General features: G+C 34.2%; 1 protein-coding gene across 2 annotated transcripts in view; it reads left to right on the top strand.

The window, feature by feature from the left end:
• The window catches only part of LOC150102387 (endoribonuclease Dicer-like), a 310,963-nt gene extending 296,352 nt beyond the window's left edge, over window positions 1–14,611 (top strand). For both annotated transcript variants that reach the window (XM_090399452.1, XM_090399453.1), the window contains one exon: window positions 14,343–14,611. In XM_090399452.1, coding sequence (XP_090255578.1) covers window positions 14,343–14,496 — 154 coding nt within the window. In that variant the 3' untranslated portion in view covers window positions 14,497–14,611. The remainder of the gene's footprint in view (window positions 1–14,342) is intronic.
• The last annotated feature ends 6,460 nt before the right edge of the window (window positions 14,612–21,071 follow it).

Below are 21,071 nucleotides of genomic sequence, written 5' to 3'. Positions count from 1 at the left end.
CCTTGCCTTAAACTATTTGTTGTTTCAAATTCTTCTGACTAATCAGATTGAATTTTATATAACACAGTATTGTCATCTAGACTAATCGAATTAGCTTAATTGGGATGTTTAATTCCATCATTACCAAAAATAACCGTTGCCTGTCAACAATGTCATATGCAGATTTAAATTCTATAATAAATGATATGTAGTTATATTGTATTCGCGTGTTTTTTGCAATATTTGTCATATCGTGAATATTTGCTCTGTTGTTGATCTTTGGTTGAAATCCACATTGATAGCTTCCTATTTCTTTTTCAGCATATTTGGACAGTATTAAATAAGATATTAGAGAAGACTAAGTATTGTATTTAAAAGGCTAATCCTTCTATAATTAGCACATTCTAAGGGGTCTCCTTTTTTTAAATATTGGACATATGACGCTGGTAGACCAGTCTTTTGGGAGAATTTCATTCAATCATATACGAGCCATTAACTCGTGAATGTATTTGAGGCATTCTCTTGCTCCTTGTTTCAATAGTTCTGCCTGCAGATTATCGGATCCAGGAGCTTTACCATTCTTTAATTTAGACACTGCTACTTGTACTTCCTCCAAGATAGACGGTTATTCCTCTGTATCGTTCCTATTGTGGTTATAATAATAATAGTGATATTCATTGCTACTATTATCTAAGATTGCTTCTTTAGATAAAGATTTTTAAAATGCCTGCCATCTGAGCAATATATTTTGATTATCGTTTATTATATCACTACTAGGGGGGGGTTATACCCCCTGGTGCCTATGGCACCCAATCCCCCTGAGTTCCGGACTGGTAGGCTGGTTCTCCTTGAATTCTGATGACTCAAATTTCGAAGACTCGAAAGGGGGGTTAGCCCCCTCCCCCAGTTCTGGACTGGTAGGCCAGTTCCCCTTGAATTTTGAAGACTCAAAAGGGGGAGGAGTTCCATCCCTCCTGACACCTGTGGTGCCCAAATCCCCGAGTTCCAGACTGATAGGCCAGTTCTCCTTGAATTCCGATGACTCGAATTTTAAAGACTCAAAGCTCCTCCCAAGTTCTGGACTGGTAGGCTGGTTCTTGAATTTTGAAGACTCGACAGTCAGGGTAGCCCCTGAGTTTCAAAACGTTTCAAATAACTTGACAAAAAACGTGACACAAGAACGTTTCATAAAAAGGCTTATCATTTTATATCTATAGGGTAGATATTCATTCTTGCATATTGTCAGTCTAGGCTTAAATTCTTTTCTAGTTTTATTTATCTCTCCATAAAACATCTAGATTTCATTCTTAGTTCTTAAATACTCCAGCTCTTCCATCTTATGATTTACGTAATCCCTGTTTTTTTTCTTTTATGTACCTTTTTTTCCTTTTTTCTTGCTTCATGATACTCGTCAAGAGCAACTCTTGTAAAATTCTTCTGATGCATCATGATATAATATTTATTCTTTTCTTCTATAACTACTTTATATTCCTCATCATACCAATTATTTACTTCCTTTTATAACTAATATCTGTTGTGTTGACTTCTTAATTCCAGTTACTAGGCGAGACCATCTGTCTTCAATGGTTGACTATTTGTTTAAGTCTGAATTCTTCAAATACTGATGTAGCTTATTTGCATATTCAGATGCAACTTTAGACTCGAGTTTGTCACAGTCAAATTTTTGTACTTCAGTGCCTTGAACTATTCTAGCATTAGAAATCCTGGCTCATATTTGAGATAATACTAAATAATGATCTGAGTCGATGTTAGCACCTCTAATTGCTCTTACATCCATCAGGTCAGAGATATGTTGTCTCTTGTCAATTAAGACATGGTCGATCTGGTTAAAATATAATTTATCTGGTGAGCTCCAGGTAGCTAGATGTATATTTTTATGTTTGAACAAAGTGGATCCTATTACCATATTTTTAAAGGCAGCAAAGTTAATAAGTCGTTCTCCATTATCATTAGTTATATTATGTAGTCCATTCATACCTATAATATAGTGTTCATTTTCTTTTCCTATTTGTGTATTTGCATCTCCAATGAATTTTTAAATCATGTCTTGGGTATTTATCATATAATTTGGCCATAGCATCATAAAAACTATCTTTTTCATTTTTATCTCTTTTTTCAGTAAGTGGTGTATATTAATGATACTATAGTTAAAAAATTTTCCTCTTATTCTTAACCAGCAAAGTCTTTCACTTATTGCTTTGAAATTTAAAACAAGGTGTTTAATTTTCTTGTTAACAATAAAGCCTATTCCTAACTTATGTTTTTTTTTTTTTTTTAATAATAATACCTTCCCCTCTCCATTTTATTTCCCCATAAACAGATGATGTCTATATTGTAGGGTTTAAGTTCATCCAGGATTGAAATTCAGGAGCATCATCAAGGCTTTTTGTTTATATATGCTAAAACATTTCAAGTTCCAATAATCATATCCTCAATTCGTTTAGCAGATCTTTGTCCTTTAATCAGTCTGGCTTTTACTTTGGATTTCTTAGCAAGATTATTATTATTATTTTTTTAAATTTTTTTTTTTTACAGGATGGAGTTGTCAGTGATCAAATGAATACCCATTCATAAATATGAATGGGTATTCATTTGATCACTTTTTACAATGTCTATGAACTCACAGTGGGACTATTCTAATTCCTGGTAACCACATGGGATTCTTGTCCTTTCTATCCTCACAAAGAAAAAAAAAACTGTATCTTTCTATTTCTGTTAGGATATCATCTTCATTCAACCATGTTTCACTTATTCCAACAATTTTGGGGCTAATAAACTCAATCAGTAATACCGTTTCATCTCTCTTATTTCTGATACTCCTGGCATTTGTAAAGAAATATAGCAGTTCATTTTTAGCTCTATAACCTATCCAAACCACTTGTTGGTTGTGATTTTCCCACCAGACTTGCCCTTTCGCAATCACCCTTTATCATCACTGAGTAGATATTTCACATATATCTGCTCAGTCTCAACTTCCCCACCCACATCCTGATCTATTCCATTTCTATGCTGATCATCTCCATACATACATTATTACTACTTCCAACATCCACTCTCCCTGTGCCATGTGTCCCTGTCCACTCACCCCTTCCCATTTCCCTATTTCTCTTGCATTCCCATCATGTCTCACACCACTACTGTTTCCATTGCCATGCACTTTGTCTCTTCAATACCACTCTACTCTTCATCTCTTACTTCTGATCTCTTGATTGCATCACACACTGCATTTCCATTTAGCAACAGTTTCTCCATTTCACTCACTTCAAAGCCATTCAAATGCAATTCATTACTGTATAATTCTATTTTTCTTTCAAATGCATGCCATACATCCACAAACTGCATGCCCTTCTCTTTACACAGCTCTGCTAGCAATACCATTGATGATTCTGACTCTATCTCAACTCATCATTGTCCTACCTTGGCATCACACTGACAGCCTTTCCCATTATACTGTTATCTTTCACTCTCCTCAATAACCTCCTGATATTTGCTTTTACATTCTCCTTATGTCCACTTAATCATTTGTCCCCACAACCACTGCTAATTCTCTCGCTCGTTTTCCTCTTTATGTCCAAAGCATGAATTATCTTGCTCATTCTCCCTCCTGCATAACAGATCTTATGAATTCTCTCATTAACTAATCCTCTAACAATGAAATCTCCATACACTGCTATTCTTGTTGGAAGTTTATTTTGCACTTGGTTAGACTATAATAAATTTAGTTTAATCCTTTATCCAAGTGAAAGCAAATAAAGTTTGCGCCTGAAAATATCTTCAGGACTAAGGTAAGGTGGTGCAACACCAAGCAAAGGTGGACCAAGCTCATCACTCCTTGCCTCGGTATCTCCCATAATGCAAAGCACATCTCCTTGCACATATGTATACTGCTATATATTAAGGGTTGAAACCAGTCTGGGTAGTGGCCCTTCCCTTAATACACCTTAATACATAGCAGTATACATGTCTGCAAGGAGATGTGCTTTGCATTATGGGAGATACTGAGACAAGGAGTGATGAGAGCTTGGTCCACCTTTGCTTGGAGTTGCCTGGTGTTGCACCACCTTACCTTAGTCCTGAAGATATTTTCAAGCGCAAACTTTGTTTGCTTACACTTGGATAAAGGATTAAACTAAATTTATTATACTGCTATTCTTGAATCACTTATCACCTCTTTTACTCTTTTTTTCTTTCATTCCATTCTTTTGCACACTTTCATTTGTTTCCATTAAACATCTATTATCACTCTGCATATTCCTCATTTCATTTTTCATTTTGAATAACTGTTTCATCAAATCTTACATTCTGATAATTTCACTATCTTTCACTCCCTTAGTCTCATTACCTCTTGTTCTGCCACACCTTACTTCTGTTTCCTCGTTTATACTTTCTTTTGCTCCCTTATCACTTACTTTCACTTCTATTCTTGTGTTCTTTCACTCCCACAGTCTCACTAACTTTCATTCATTTATGCTATCTTTCATTCCTTCAGTCTGTTTTGCATTCATTAACTCTTAGTCTAACAAAGTATCACACTTCCTACAAATCCATGCTTTGTTTCATATCTTGTTTGGTCTCTTCACAAAACATCTCTCACATTTTGGTATGCATTCATATTATACTCATGAAATTGGACAATTTTTGAAAAATATACATTGTTAATGGCACTTAATTTTCATGACGCTCAACTAGTTGCATGGTCAACACCCACATGGTTGACCTCGTAAGTACTGTCATTGTGTTCCGTTCAAAGAAGGCAAGATTAAAAATTTCTGTTAATAAAATTAGTAACAATTCTCCAAGGCCAAAAATCATGCAGACACACTAAGTTATCAAAAATAAACTAGTATAATAAAATTGAAGCAGTATTGTCAGTTATTACACAAAATAGCACTTATCTTTTCTGGAGCGCTTTACTAACACTATGCACATTGCAACCCTCTAGAGGCTGCCTTAATTACAGACCTTCTCTGCATACATTATGTTATGGTGTTGACAGAGAAAGTGAATATGACTTTTTTTTTTTTTTTTTTTATGGAAGTTGGTCATAGCATTCCATTTTTTAATGTCTTCAACTTCAGATAATTATGTGCTGTTACTGATTTGGGATTGGATGTGATCAGAGAAGAGCGTCCAGGCATTTTGGTCTAACAATACTTTTTTTTGTTTGTTTGTTTGGTGATTATATGTGTACTTCTGCTGTTTTATACAAAATCTTAAATCTTTCTTTTTAATAACTGTTTTATAAGTGCTTGAGAAGCATGTAGCAGTTTTTTTTTTTTTTTTATTCAGTGATCTCTATCACATAGCAAATTTTGAAAAGACAATGTATTAAACAAATTATTAAAAATTATGTGAATTGATTTTTGTGTGAAATATTTTAAAATAGCTTTGGTATATTGCTGCTTTGTAAATTTGATGCAGTTTTGATTAGTGTACTTCAGGAGATATAAATATAGGCTGAAAGAATGGAACTAAGGAAGAGTGTGTATGATGGAGTGGGGAGTTAACAGGAAGAAATCCAGTGAGAAGGAGCAGTTGATTTATCACAAAAAAAACACAAAAATATATTACTTCTGAAATTTGTTCATGAAGCTCCACTGTTTTCTAGTCAGCATAATATAATAGCAAGTTTATTGTGCTTAGGAGCACCCTTGAGTTCTGAACTTGTTGGCTAAGAGTTAAAAACTGAGGAGTATCCCTAAGCACAGTCAACTTACTGTTATATTGACTTGGAAACAGAGGGAGGAGCATCTTTCAGAAGTATATAATTAGTTACAGTAATTAAACATCTTTCCACTCTATTCATGTGAGTGTTTCTCAGTTGCTCTGAAGATTTGTGTTCCATTGGCTTTTTTTTTTTTTTAGCCTCATTTTTATACTTTACTATTCTGCTGGTATTTGTCATTTATACTACAGTTCTTTCTAAGGTGATGAAGGAAATCATCTTCTATGCTTTCTAGATACAACCTCTGAACTGATATGCATTTGCTAGTATTGATGAACAGGGAATCTTTTCTCTCATATAGAACACCTTTGTACAAATGCTATGAAAATTTTTGGAGAAACTCAAAGTATTCAATAGTAGTCTCTTGGTATCTCCCTTGGAGATATACCAAGGGACTGGCCAAACCTTTCCATGGTATTTGTCCAGATGTGAGTGACATAAGTGAGTAGATCACCTGTTGACCAACAATGACTGAACCCCTAATTAGTGTCATTTATTAGCAGAGAGTCTTTGAGATAGCATAGCAGTTGGGTGTTGATAACTCTTTTCATTACTTTAGAAATGAAGTGGAGTAATGGAAACTGGACAGTAGTTTGAAGGTATTGATTTGTCTCCCTTTTTAGGGATAGGTGAATGTGAGCTGATTTCCATACTGTGGTGGAATAAGAGAGTGTAAAAACGACAACATAATGGGAGTTCTGTGTTGTCAACTATGGAGCACAGATGTTTAGGATAATTGGAGGACAACTGGTCTCTTTTTGGAAAAAGGACACACTGGGCATTGCGTGTAGAGTGCATGGGATGGTTGTGGGAAATTTACCAAAATCATGCAAGAATTGGAGAAGTGGGAAGCCAGGAGATTGGCTTTTTCTGTGGGTGATGATGCAGCAGTGATGGACAGAAGTTGTGACCAATGACTTCGGCTAGAGACCAGAGTGCATGGTTGTCATGTGGGCAGAATGCAGATTTCCTGCTTTTAGCTTTCAAAGTCATTTTTTGATGTGTTGATAGTTTTTTTGCAACTGTTCCAGGCTTTGGTGTAGGCAGTATAGGTGGATGGACTTTTGGATGCAAGTCAGTTATGGTATGCTTGATTCTTCTGTTGTACAGCTTTTGCACACCTGTGGGAGAACAAGGGCTTAGATAGGAGATGGGAACTTAGGGTGGAATGGGGAATAAATGTGTCCAAAGATAAGAATTGATAAGAATTATTTTGTGATATGTTCTGCACATAGGTTTAGGTCAGATGGCCTGAAGCAATAATCAATCCAAGGAAATGTGTCATAGTAATTGTGTAGCTCATCCCACTTGGTCTTGTAATGTTACACAGTGTGTGGATGCAAGTGATGTGTTCATGTTGTTTCATAGAGGAGATCAGCATGCAACTGTGATCTGAGCTATCCTGGGGACAGACTACATTAACAGTGTATTTGGATGGGTCACTAGTGAGGAAGAGGTCTAAGGTATTTGAAGAGTGGTTTGGGTCTGGTATTCTGATTATTCTGATAGGCATGCGTGCTGTTTGTGTAAGGTCAATGGCAAAGGACTTGGCCTCTCTACCTGCTTAATCTATGTAATTGGAGTAGTAGAGCCAGATGGTGTTGTGAACATTAAAATCATTAAAGAAAAATTACCTCACTGCTAGGAAAGTTGGATCGAAGAATATCGACTTTTAAAGAAAGGAAATTACATAGATTTTCAGCCAGTGAAGATCAAAATCAGGAGATTCCAGGTTTTGTACTCGTGGTATGTCAGAGCGAACATATGCACAAATCCCACCTTTCGGCCAAAAGGAGTCTAAGAATGTGTAACTGGGGATGTTGAGGTGAGAAGTGCTAAGGGGAGTAGAAATTTGGGTTTCTCTCAGGAAGCCAAATTTTTTTATAGACTAGAGATGGAAATGGATATTGTTGAGGTTCTAATGGAGGCCACATATATTGGTGTAGTGTATTAGGAAGTTTATGCAAGGTTTGCTGTTGACTACATTGGTCATGTATGTTTCCTATGTAGTGATAGAGTTTGAGTTTCCAAGCTGGCTGGTAGTAGGACTGGATTTTCACATTAGTATGTCTTTTTTATAGTTAATAAAATTATCCATGCATTGTCTCCACTCTATCTTTGAATTTCTGTGATTTTCTATTTTGTTCCCACTTTACGTAGTTGAGGTCTGACTAGGCTCATATATGTGATTGTGGTGATGCAGTTATAAATGTTTTTCTGTTCTTTGGCTTATCGCAAGTCACTTTGACTAGGTGCAGCAGTTTTGTTCTGTCACTCCATGTGTTTGTGGGCCTGAAGTGGTAACACCTGACGATTTTCCCAGGGTCAAATTTGCATTGTTTGGCAAGCTTGCAGATGTCATTGTTTATTGTCTTTGATGAAAGTTCACTACAGTGGCATTGTATTTTTTATTCTCTGCCTCCATAGTGTCTTGGACTGACATGGTAATGAGATTGCAAAGTTTGCTGTTGTTTTTGGCAGTGGGGGTCTGTTAATATCAAATTGTTGATTGTGAATCTCTTTTCGTTTTTTTTTTTTTCTAGTACGTGGATTTTTTGCAAGAAAGTATTATTGAGCGTAATAAGCCTGTGTTGGATTCTGATTATGTAGAGATTAGAGTAATTGTTATTTGCTTCAGAATCCAACATGATCTTCCATCACAAAGGCTAGACTTGTATATATTATTTAATGTAAACAACTTATTTTACAATTTAATATTCATATAACTACTTTAATTTTGTCTAATATCTAATTATTTAATCAACGATATATGTATTAATAATGAAAAGACTGTATTAAATATTATTAAGCTATTTTAATTATTACTATGTTAATATTATAAAAACTTGTATTTGATAATTTAACTGCACATTAATTGAAATATAAATATTCTTATTTTGTTCCTGTTTGTAGAAGTTTAGGGTTATGCAGTACCTCAATTTTATTATATTTTGTTTGGTTGTCATGGAAATGTATGTAAGTGAGCGAGCACGTTTTTGGAACACCACGTGAGGTTTATTGAAAAGAGTTTTAGAAAGAAATCACGAGAAGAATTTAGGCGGAAAGAACGGATATAAAAAGCAAGGAACGCTGGAAAAGATAGAGCATTAGAGATTTATAAGAGAGAGATTGGCATTAGGTTGGAATTGGAGCATTCCAGAATCACAGTGCGATAATAGCGAGTCGGCAAGTCACTCAAGCAGCTAAATAAAGTCTACTAGTCGAGAGGCGGTTAGCTAATAAGTTGTGGAATAACAATTATAGCTACGGAAAACAGCTGAGTGACTACTAAATAGACTAGCAATACTTGAGTTGAGATTTAATTTCAGGGCTGACCTTTCAAGGACACACGGAAACTTGAAGCATAGCACGAAGTAACTAGAGAATAATTAGAGGCAACAAAGTTGAGTTTAATGATAGCGGTGTTAAGAATTATGGTACCTAAAGGATTAAATTGATGTTGAAGGAGTAGGCAACTGTGCATATTAAACTTCAAGTTAAGGAATTATTGTGTGTTACCTTAGTACAAGAGTTGTTAGTAGAACACTGAATTAGTTAAGTGATGTCAAATGTAGTGCAAGCGGTTTGATCTATGCAAGAACGTTTGATTGTGTGTATTGTGACCGTTAATTAATCCAGTTATTTCTAAGAAGATTTTTTTTAAATGAGTGCCGTTAATTGATTAAAGTGTATACAGTTACAAAAAGTGTTCGCACATAAGTATATGAAGAAGGAAAATTGTTGGTAAGAATATTCCAACCATTAATATTCCTATGCAGAGATATGAGTGTGTTTCTTCCTAGAACATCCCTATACTAACAGTAACTGTTGCGGAGGTTAGCTGAAGCATAGATTTAAAAGTGTAAGCTTGTGAAAAAGTATTGCCACCAATAAATTGTATTTGAAACTAAAAAAAAAACTATGAGATGTTAATGTGAATGATCACTAAGGATCATTTTATGACATTAAGCTTTATTAAGTGTTAAGTGAACTGTGTGAAGACTGTATTAGAGATAACAGATTTACCATTGTCTGAATTTGTATGACAGTAATCAGAAAGGCTGAAGTGTTTATAATAACTTATTTAGTGTTTTGATCTTAAGTGTATAATTTGTGATTATAAAATTAAATGTTTGTTTTGTTAATCTAATGTTGTATTTTGCCTGAATCTCTTTTACTGCACCATTCATAAAATTTCGAACCAAAGCGGGTAAATTAAGTAAGTTAAATATTCTCGGCCAGTATATATAAGATTAACATCAGAAAGGAGTGATAGTTGCGAGTTGGTTTATCTTCAAATTTTGAACTAATTCAGATGTAAAGTGGCGCAGTCTTTAAATATAAATTTTCTTTATATTTGAATTAGAAATCAACTTACAACTTATCAATTAGTTAAGAACATCATAATAGTGATCATGTCGGATCCAAAGTATAGATTAAGAAGAAGTAGGATCCAACACCTGCTCTAGTCTGTCCTTGCACTTTCCGAGATTCACAGTGGACAAAAAAATGCTGACTGAGGTTGAGGAGTTTTACTGCCAATTCATTAATTTTCATGTAATTGATGTGCACCAACTGGCAGCAAAAATCACATTGAAGCCCCCCCCATAATCTCCTCCAGTTTGTAGCTACACCATTTCTGAACTTCACCTGGCATGTCATTGTTAGCAAGATTCTTAGCACTCTGTTGCCACCATCTTTGCTTTGTGCTGCAGGCATATTTATGTCTTCATCAAAATCTTTTTTGTTGAAAAGTTCACAGTAATTACAGTTGTCTTGAGATCTTCAGTTCCTTTACATTTACTGATGCACTGATTTTTGGGACATTAAATTGGATAATTTATTTTAAATAGTAGTAAAATTAGAGAATACAAAATCTAATTATTAGTTTCTGCTAAATGCATTCTCTGCTAAAGTTTCCATAGTCACAGTCCACAACAATTACTGAGTCCTGAAACTGTTAAAACACATGCAGCAACTGTTCAAAACTACTTTATTACTGAACCCCAAACTCACAGAACAAATTTTTCTTCGTCATCAAGCATTTCCTCTACAGTTATACTTTGGAACAGCCACCCCTCTTAACCAAGTGATGAATGGAACCCTGAATACACTGACTTGTGATTACATTCTGCAGAATTTTGCTTTACAAGCATCGCAAGAGTTTTACTTTTGTCCACCTCAGACATATTTGAGAGAGAAATTTGTACACTTGCCCAGCTCATCAAAACATATTTGATATGTTTTTAGCAACAAATGTAATATATATCATGTTCTAAGATTTATTATTATTACCCAAGACCCCATGGAGTCAATGACTCATCTGGGAGGTCCTTTTATCATACAGTGTTTTAAACACACTCAAATACTCTGCAGACACCATCCTCTCAGGCAAGGCCTTCCAATCATTCAAAACTCTGCATGAAAAAACCTGCTTCCTCACTCTCCTACTCGCACCCTCTTTATACATTTTCCAGGGATGACCTCTGGTTCTTCCACTATTTTCTGTAGAACCTCTCCAGCATTGATCCTATAATAATCTCTTACTAACTTGTAGGGATTGTTATAGGATCATACTATATCATATCTCCTGTCCACCAGCCTCTGCAAATTGCATCTTCTCAATCTTTCCTCATACTCAACATTCCAGACATTAGAAACTACCTTACTCAGTCGCCTCTGGACCCTTTCTGACATCTCTTCATCCTTCTGAAAACCAGGTGACCAAATCTGGGCACAATAGTCCATGTGTAGCCTAATCAAAGACTTATACAATGGAACAAGAATCTCCTTACTTCTACAAGTCAGTGTCCTCTGCATCATTCCCAGAAGCCTTTGTGTTGTCTTCACAAGTTTGGTGATGCATCCCCTAAATTTCAGATCCATATCCACTATCAACCCCAGATCTCTTATTTCCTCCACTTCTGACAATATATCCTCACCAAGCATAAATTCTGCATCCCATCTTTGTTTTCCAAATTTTAAAACCTTACAGTTTGCAACATTGAACTCGCACCCCAATCACTCAATTTATGCAAGTCTTCTTGTAAGGCCACAACATCTTCTCCACTCTTTATGGTTCGTCCCAACTTTACATCATCTGCAAACAACTGAATATCTCCATCTAAATCTTCACCAATATCATTAATATACAAGTTAAACAGTAATGGCCCTAAAACAGATCCCTGAGGCACACCACTAGTGACTTTCCTTTTCCTGGATATTGCACCCCCATACACAACTTGTTGATACCTATCAGATAGCTAGTCTCCAATCCAATGCACTAATCTAATATCCAACCCCATCTGCTCTAGTTTGACTGTCAACTTATCATGAGGTACGCTTCAAAAGCTTTTGCAAAATCCAAGTATATTACTGTGTATCCTTCTCCTCTGTCCAAGGAAGCAGTCACCTTATTGTAATAAGTAAGTAGATTACTAAAACATGACCTCCCTTTAGCAAATCCATGCTGTCCATCAAAGATAGTACCATTGTTGTCAACCCAATTCTGAATCCTAGTTCTCACAAGCCTTTCCAACAACTTAACCATAACACCTGACACACAGATAGGCCTATAGTTTAATGCTTGAGTTCTATCACCTCCTATATGAAGTGGCACAATCTTGCCCTCATTCCACTCCTTAGGAGCTTGACCCAGTGCAAGACTCGTATTAAAAAAATATGTCAAGGCAGGCATCAACTCCCTGGCATATTCTTTCAGAATACATGGTGATATATTATCAAGTCCCACAGCCTTATTAACCTCTAGTTTGCTCAACTCCCCATATACCTCTTGCTCACTTACAGTCCATCTCTCCTTCTCCCGTCATCAACTGCTCTCAATCTCTCCATGAAGTCACATTCACAAGATTGAAAGACCTTTATGAACTGCTCATTAAGTGTCTCCACTACACCTTCCGCAACAGTTGTCTTTATATCATTTTCTCCAATCAGTGTCATCCTTCCATAGTCATTCATTCTTTTGCTGGCTACATATCGAAAGAACTCCTTAGGATTCTTTTTGGCTTCATTAGCTAACTGCTGTTTATACCTATAATAAATTTAGTTTAATCCTTTGTCCAAGTATGAGCAAACAAAGTTTGCGCCTGAATATATCTTCAGGACTGGGGTAAGGTAGTACAACACCGGGACTCGTAGCAAAGGTGGACCAAGCTAACATCACTCCTATCTCAGTATCTCCCATAATGCAAAACACATCTTCTTGCGGATATGTATAATGTTATGGAAAGGGCCCCTACCCAGACTAGTTTCCACCTTTATTGAAGAGAGCTCAATAAACGTCAAAACTAGTCTGGGTAGGCCCTTCCCTTAATGCATTATACATATCTACAAGGAGATGTGTTTTGCATTATGGGAGATACTGCGATAGGAGTGATGTTAGCTTAGTCCACCTTTGCTACGAGTTGCCTGGTGTTGTACTATCTTACCCCAGTCCTGAAGATATTTTCAGGCGCAAACTTTGTTTGCTCACACTTGGATAAAGGATTAAACTAAATTTATTATAGTCTAACCAAGTGAAAAATAACTTTCAACAGCTGTTCATACCTCACTTTAGCTACCCTCACCAACTAAGCCTTGCCTGGTCTTTGTAATCCTCATGGAATTGGTTATTTCCACTTCTCTTATGCTGCCTCCATGTCTTTTTTCTCTGTATCGCATGCTTAATCTCTTTATTCATCCATTTAACACCTACCTTATTTAGCCTTCTCACCCTCAGAATACATTTGGACATTGCATCTACTAGATAGGTTTTGAAAATCCTCCAACCTGCATTGATCTCTTTCCCAGCTAACTTCTCATTCCATGCTACACCAGCAAGCTGTCTCCTGAGCTCTTCATAATCACCCCCCTCCCCTTTTGTAGTTCTACATATACTCTTTTCTCACAGAGGTCCTCACACTGCTGGCAACCACCCAGGTAATCACTTCATGGTCACTCTCACCAGTTGGTGGGTGATTGGACACCTCATTTATAATTACATCCTCAGATGAGATTATCAAATCCAAGACCCTCAAATCCTCTCATGCCCTCTGTTACATACATTTTGAGATAATTGTTCCTCCAAAACTCAAGAAACTAATTTTTTTCTTTACTTCCAGTTGCTATCCCATCATTCCAGTCCATATTGCCATAATTATCACTCTTTTGATAATTATGATCACTCTTTTCTTATTTGCTTGGCTAATTTGATCAGACATTTCATTATGACTACTATCCACATTACTTGGTCTATAACAACATCCAACCAAGTATTTAATTCCATTCACCTCTATCTCACACCATACTGCCTCAAAACCACTGGCACTATTTCATTTAACTAATCATTATTTAGAAGAATGAATACACAATTTTCTGTCTACATAAAGAAATTTTGTTCAGCTTGTCAGGCAGAATTGTTACAGTTTAAGCTAGTAGTGGCACCCATCAAGTTAAGTTTTTGTATTCTGTAGTATTTGTTTATTTATATTGATATCTGTAATGAATGTTGAATATAATTTATTCATTATTTATTATTGGAGTCTAAATTAATATAGTAACTACATTTTGTTAAATTTTAGTGTGTTATATTCTGTTTTTCTATTTTTTTCCCTTTTAGCAATCCAGTAATTCTGCCATCAGACAGAATTAAAGTAAAATTGAGCATTGTATTTAAAAATGTCAAGAAAAATTTTATTGGTATCGGAAAAAATACAAAAATGGCAAAGAAATCTGCAGCTAAACGTGCTCTGAAGTACATTAAGAAGCATTAAGATGTACAGTGAATGAAATTCATTCATTTCATTTCACAATTCATTTATTTCATTTCTTTGAAGAATGCAGTAGATTATTTTTAGCTTTGTTATAACAAATGTATTTAAAAGAATGGATAATTTTATTTTATATACTGTATCTATATTTGTAAAAATGTAAAAAACTTATATAAATTTGTAATCTCTTATATATATATATATATATATATATATATTTGAATTTTAACTAATTTTAATTATCTTTAGCCCAGTAGTTTTAATGCATAATGGGATAATGAGTATCCCTCTCTTTTTTCTTTTTTTTTTGTAACAAATGATATTATCATTATTATTATTCCTGACACCTCCAAAGAGTTCAAAAACTCATTGAGGGAGGACTACTACTACTTCACAACTCGGTCTCCACCACTCAGTCCACCAACTACAATGAACCACAACTACACCATTGCCATCTACCACCCACTATCACCACCACTATTTTCACAGACAATCACAAACATCCATGCCCACGGTGGGATTTGAACCCCCAGCCCCTTTTGACCAGAGAGCGAATACGCTAACCACTGAAAACAAAGATAATTATCATCTTGAAGAAATATTAAAGTCAACAGTTTCAATATATAAAGAAATATGACTTTTAAAAAAAAATTAAAGAAAAATATATAAAATATCAGTGCTCATTCTATTCTCTTCATTTCTTCGCTTGGATGTAAGCAACACTTATAAAGAGATTTTCAGTTAAGAATGAGTCAGCCAGAGATAGGATTAATTACCTTGTAATTATTGAGTTAATTTTATAAGAAGGCAAGTTAGAGCCATAAGAGGTCATTATGAGATGAGATGGAATATAAATAATTATTTATCTTTTAGTTAATTAGTGTGTGCAAAAGCAATTGAAGACTTTGCAGCAAGAAGTGGGCAGCTCCATTTTTGGAAATTAAATGAAAACTATTCCAAAAAAAAAAAAAAAAAAAATTTTTAGACTATTACTTGAAACGTTTTACCAACATATAATATACGCATGAATACACATTGAGTGCTATTATTAAGGTAGAAACCTTTTTCCTCAGAGCTTTGCTCCAAATTTCATAAAAATGTTAATAAGATGAATAATTAAAATAAGTAACAAAATGTTATTACAAAAATATTTATTACTACATGGGAGTATATGAAAATACCAAAACAACACAATTTTAATGAAATTGCAATGAAATATTTATAAGAAATTATGAATATAGTACAAAGTTGTAGGGTGCAAGTACTATAATCATAATTCTCCACTGGCTTATTGGAGCTGCCTTATTCTTACACCAATCTATTCAACATTTTTTTTTTTTTTTTTACATACATTGCAAAATAAATATTTAACCAAAAAAAAAAAAAAATGGGGCTGCCTCCTTTTTGTAGCATTGTCTTCAATTAGCACACCCAAAAAATTAATGGGGGAAAATCTTGAATTTAATGTGGCACTAAAATCCTAGTCTAAAACAGCCTGTGGGTGGATATACAATACATGCAAACTGATTTTAGATGGATACACAATACATACACCATTTATTTATTTATCTTTTTTTTATTTATTTTTAGTTTTTTGAAAAATTTAAATTTTCTGAGCACTTATTCAGTCAGATCTCGCTATAGCAAATTTTTAGGGGACCATAGGATTAGTTTGTTATAGTGGAAGGTTTACAGTGAATTTTATTTTTAGTAACATTGCTGTTACAGCTCTTTCTGGCACTTTTCATAGTTTGTTATAGTGAGAAAGTTCATTACACTATTGCAGTCTTTGTTGTAGCAAGAGTTGACAGTATAACAATTAAGGAGTCCTTTTATTACATGCATTTATGGATGTATGTAACAACAGGACTTCTTAATTATTAATAGGGTAAAACATTATATTCTTCGACAGCTGATTAAATGTTTATCTTTAAATTCAATTCCTTTTAACTAATCTGGCATATTTAACTGTCTACAGTGTTCAGCATAATGACTGATAATGTGAAGAAAAAAAAACTTCTCTCTAATTAGAATGAGATTAATGTAATTTAAAAGCTTAGAATTTACCTTGTCAATCTTTTTTTTTTTTTTTAATATAAAATATATTGTATAATAACAAACCACAATCTGGATGCTAATTATTTAACCATCTTTTCTCTTTCATTAAAACTTCATAAATGATTAACATTTCAACAGAAAAATGCAGCCCAAGCCATGAGTAGCATTTAGTGGTAGTTGGATTCCAGAAATAGTCTGTTTTTTTAAGGAGTCACTCATCTTAATTTTTTGTTTCTTTTAGCATATGTTTTACATAACAGATAAACCATATGTTCTATTACTCTCCAGTAATAGAACATATGGCTTATAATAAAGCTTATAATTTCTCTAAATAGCAATATACCACATCAATGTAGTTTTTATTTCCTCTCAAGACTCACAGAAGAAAAGACCTATTTACTAATCATAGCATTCCCTCCTTTCTTTCCCTTCCTAACAGGTATCATATCTCTGTAAGTTTCCCAACATAGCTGCTACCATAGCCATTATATAGACTGGCTGTCATAACATATCACAATCAGTAACTCCATTCTCAGGCAGACAACAAGCAATGAATTTTTGTTCTAGTGACTATCGTAAGATAGAGGGGGATAACACTAATCTCTGTTTATAACTGAAACATCCGATCCTGTCCTAGGATAGGATAGGACACCTCCAGGAATAAGGAGTAACCAACCTATTCCATAGTATTTCGGTTCCGAATACTTTTACACAGTAAATGTATAGATTTATGCTCATGCGTATACCTACACATTTACTGTGTAGGTATTCAGAACCGAAATGAGGTTCTGTATGAGGCTGGCTAACTCACCTTTAGTCAAAAGAGACCAGATAAAGGTTCCTCGCATCACTGACGGGGAATCTAACCCTGGTCTTTCTGACTAAAGGGCTTTGTCTATGCTAAATGAGCTACAGAGGCTCATAACTTAAAAACATACTAGCGTTTATTTTATCAAGTGTTTTAAAAAAGATATTTTGAAGAACTTGTTCATGCAACTGTCAAAAAAATAATAATAATAAAATAATTCTCGTGGAAAGGCTTAGACATTGGTTATGCATTTTTACTAAATAATTTAAGGAAATTACAACATAAACTGAGATATACATTAAAATAAATTTTAATATACTTCAATATTTCGACAACGTCACGTTGCCATTTTCAAGAAACTTAAGAACAAGACATGTGCACGTAGGCACAACAAACAGTAAGTGAGGAAGAAGCAGGAAGCTATTATTTCTCCTAAAGTGCCCCCTAGCGGGCAATGTTGGTATTCTTGGGCGATTGGGCTGAAGGTCTTCTGATGTAGGTTTCCCAAATTTAAGGCAGTCTCATGCAGCCAAATTTGTTGAGGTTTGGATTGTTTCTTAGGGCTGAAGCTGATTCCATGAAAAGCCTTTTATATTTGTATGGTGTATACCAGGTCCCTTGCAGCTGCAAGCTGTCCTACTTTGGCCAAACAGGCAGGACAGCAAATATCAGAATTTCAGAACACAAGGACTACATCCGGTTTCACCAATACAGCCACGATAATACACCGTAGTAAATACAAATATGAAAGGCTTTTCATGGAATCAGCTTCAGCCCTAAGAAACAATCCAAACCTCAACAAATTTGGCTGCATGAGACTGCCTCAAATTTGGGAAACCTACATCAGAAGACCTTCAGCCCAAGAATACCAACATTGCCCGCTAGGGACACTTCAGGAGAAATAATAGCTTCCTGCTTCTTCCTCACTTACTCTTTGTTGTGCCTACGTGCACGTGTCTTGTTCTTAAGTTTCTTGAAAATGGCAACGTGACGTTGCCGAAATATTGAAGTATATTAAAATTTATTTTAATGTATATCTCAGTTTACATTGTAATTTCCTTAAATTATTTAGTAAAAATAAAATAATACTGGTCGGCTTATCTGCTTTCCAGCCAAAAGGCTGCAGGTTCGAATCCTGCTGTGGGCATGGATCTTTGTGATTGTCTGTGAAAATACTAGTGGTGTTGGTGGGTGGTAGATGGTATTGGTGTCCTCCCTCGATGAATCTTTGGACTCCCTGGAGGTGTTACGTAATAATAACAAAAATAAATATCTTAGGATTTTTATCAGCTCTTCTGATTTTATGGGAATTGTGAATTGCACACATGCTTGACAGTCTTTTCCTGAGAAAGAAATAAAAAAAAAAAATCCTCATATCTTTAAAAAATGAAAAGAAAAGCAATGTTGAACATGCACAATAATATTGAAGTTGTTGAGATCGGGAAAATGAGAGAGCGAGAGAGACAAGATTGCAGCTAAGAGTCGGAAATGAAAATTTTAACATTATGCAAATCCTAGACAAGTCTTTCATAATTTTTAACTGAAGTGGATACGAACTGATATTGATTTTTTTTTCCCCTTCCAGTTAGAGTACAGAATAAATATAAGATAATAATGAAATGAAACCAGTATATGTTAAATTTTCTCTTAAAATTCAAAATGCATTAAAAACATAAGCAAAGTATTTACTTTCTTAAAATGTATCTTATTTTTTCCGATATTTCATGTAGATGCATATTTACATTTCCTTCAAATGTTTTGCTCACCATGTTTTGTAATGCATTTTGTTTCAAGAGAAAATTTAACAATAATTGGTCTCTGTTCATTATTGATTTTTTTCAATATTAATTAGATTTAAAAAAAACAGCATAACTTAATGGCAGAATAATTGTTTATCCAAAATTTTAATGAAAATTTTGTAATCACCAGCAAGCAGTTTTTTTGTTTGTATATTGTATGTTTAACATACCCACTTTCCATCCAGTAGGCTGTGGGTTCAAATCCCACTATGTGCGTAGATGTTTGCTAACTGCCTTTAGATGGGAGATTAGTTGCATTACCCAGTGTGAGACCACCTATGCTTATTGGAGGTGTGAAGTGGCTTGAAGAAAAACCATGTTTGATGTCTAGACTAAACATGGAATTTCTCTGGTCTCTCTCTCTCTTGAGCAGTTTCCAGATTATGTAAAATAAATAAAAGTAAAAAATGATAAAAGAAAAATCCTCATCTCATTCAGAGTACTAATGTGATAGATTTACAAGCTTTTGTGGGTAAGAGACATTAAAAAAACTAAAATCATCATAAAATAAAGGAATAGCAAGTTTAAAATGATAAATTTTGATAGGTCTAAAGAAGTCAGGCATCCTATGACTGTTTAGTGACTGAATAATAAATTCATTAATTTATTGGCTATTATTATAGTAGTCAAGTTTCATAAGTAGATTTCCTAACTTTTTGTTTGTTGTTGCTATTTAGTATTTTTGCTACCTATTATGCACTGTTTATTGAAGAAAAAAAATGTGGCATGTGAAAAATAAATTGGTTAATCAAATAAAATAAATATCTATATTTTGTATATCATAAATATTTGTTAGGACAATGGTTATACATTGTTCCATATTGTATTATATTGCAGTGTAAAATTTTTTATATTAAGCCATTAAGATCTTAGTGTAATGATCTGTAAATAAGAATCCTTAACTTTGTAAAGAAAAATTTAATGTTACAATAAAATGAATGTATTTTATTTGTTAGGACAACATAGTCATTTTTGAAGCTTGCATTTTTACTTGGAAAAAAGAAATGAAGCTGTGTTGATGAGAAAAACAATGTTTCTCCTGGTGGAATACTTGTTTAAAGTTGGATTAGTAATAATTTAACAAAGCCATATAAATTTCTAAGGAGAGAGGAAGGGAAAGCATTCCATGCCATTCATGATTTATCATGTACAAGTTTGTTCAAAAGCCTCATGAACTTTTGATGAAGGGATAATTGTGCAAAATCCATTGAGATAAAAGAAAGCACATAACCACAGTAAAAATATTTTAATAAAATTATATTGTTAAATTAGATATTTTGATTTGTATATCTCAGTGTAGAAAAAGAAACGGTGGAAAATTCAAATACAACAAATTAAAAAGTATGAATAGTTTTAAGGGAGCATGTGTACCAGACATTAAAAACTTTCACAGCTTACACATGTAAAAAATATACAGAATTTTATTCAAAAACTCCAATATATTTCATCCAACATTACGTGGACATCATCAGGGAGACATACTGATAACTGCATTCAAAACATGAACCATAAAAATGAGTCAAAGCATATGCATACTAGCTCATGTCTCGGTCGCAGCTGAAGTATATGATTATATTAGAGTTCAAAGGAACAGTTGTAAAAAGTTATGTAGAAAGTAATTTAAAATAATTATGATTATCTTGTCATGTGTGATTACAAAAGATACCAGGTTGTAAACTACTATGTCATTAGGATCAACAAAATAAAAAAATACAGTTGCTAATAACAACAATTTCCCAAATTTTGGACATGGATAGACCATCATTGAGATTATGTGTTAGTACCTCAAACAGTGTTGAGCTTCTTCCACATCATCCCAAATTTAACCTCAGTGATGGACTTAACAATTTCCCAAATTTTGGACATGGATATTAGCAATTTTATTTCATGATTTTTCTGCACACGAGAAGACA

The sequence above is a fragment of the Typopeltis vanoorti genome, chromosome 10 (assembly GCF_054136105.1).
Source record: "Typopeltis vanoorti isolate ZY-2024b chromosome 10, IOZ_Tvanoo_1.0, whole genome shotgun sequence".
In the NCBI taxonomy this organism is placed as follows: Eukaryota; Metazoa; Arthropoda; class Arachnida; order Uropygi; family Thelyphonidae; genus Typopeltis; species Typopeltis vanoorti.
Note: the sequence above shows the minus strand (reverse complement) of the source record. Positions and strands in the feature narration are given on the sequence as shown.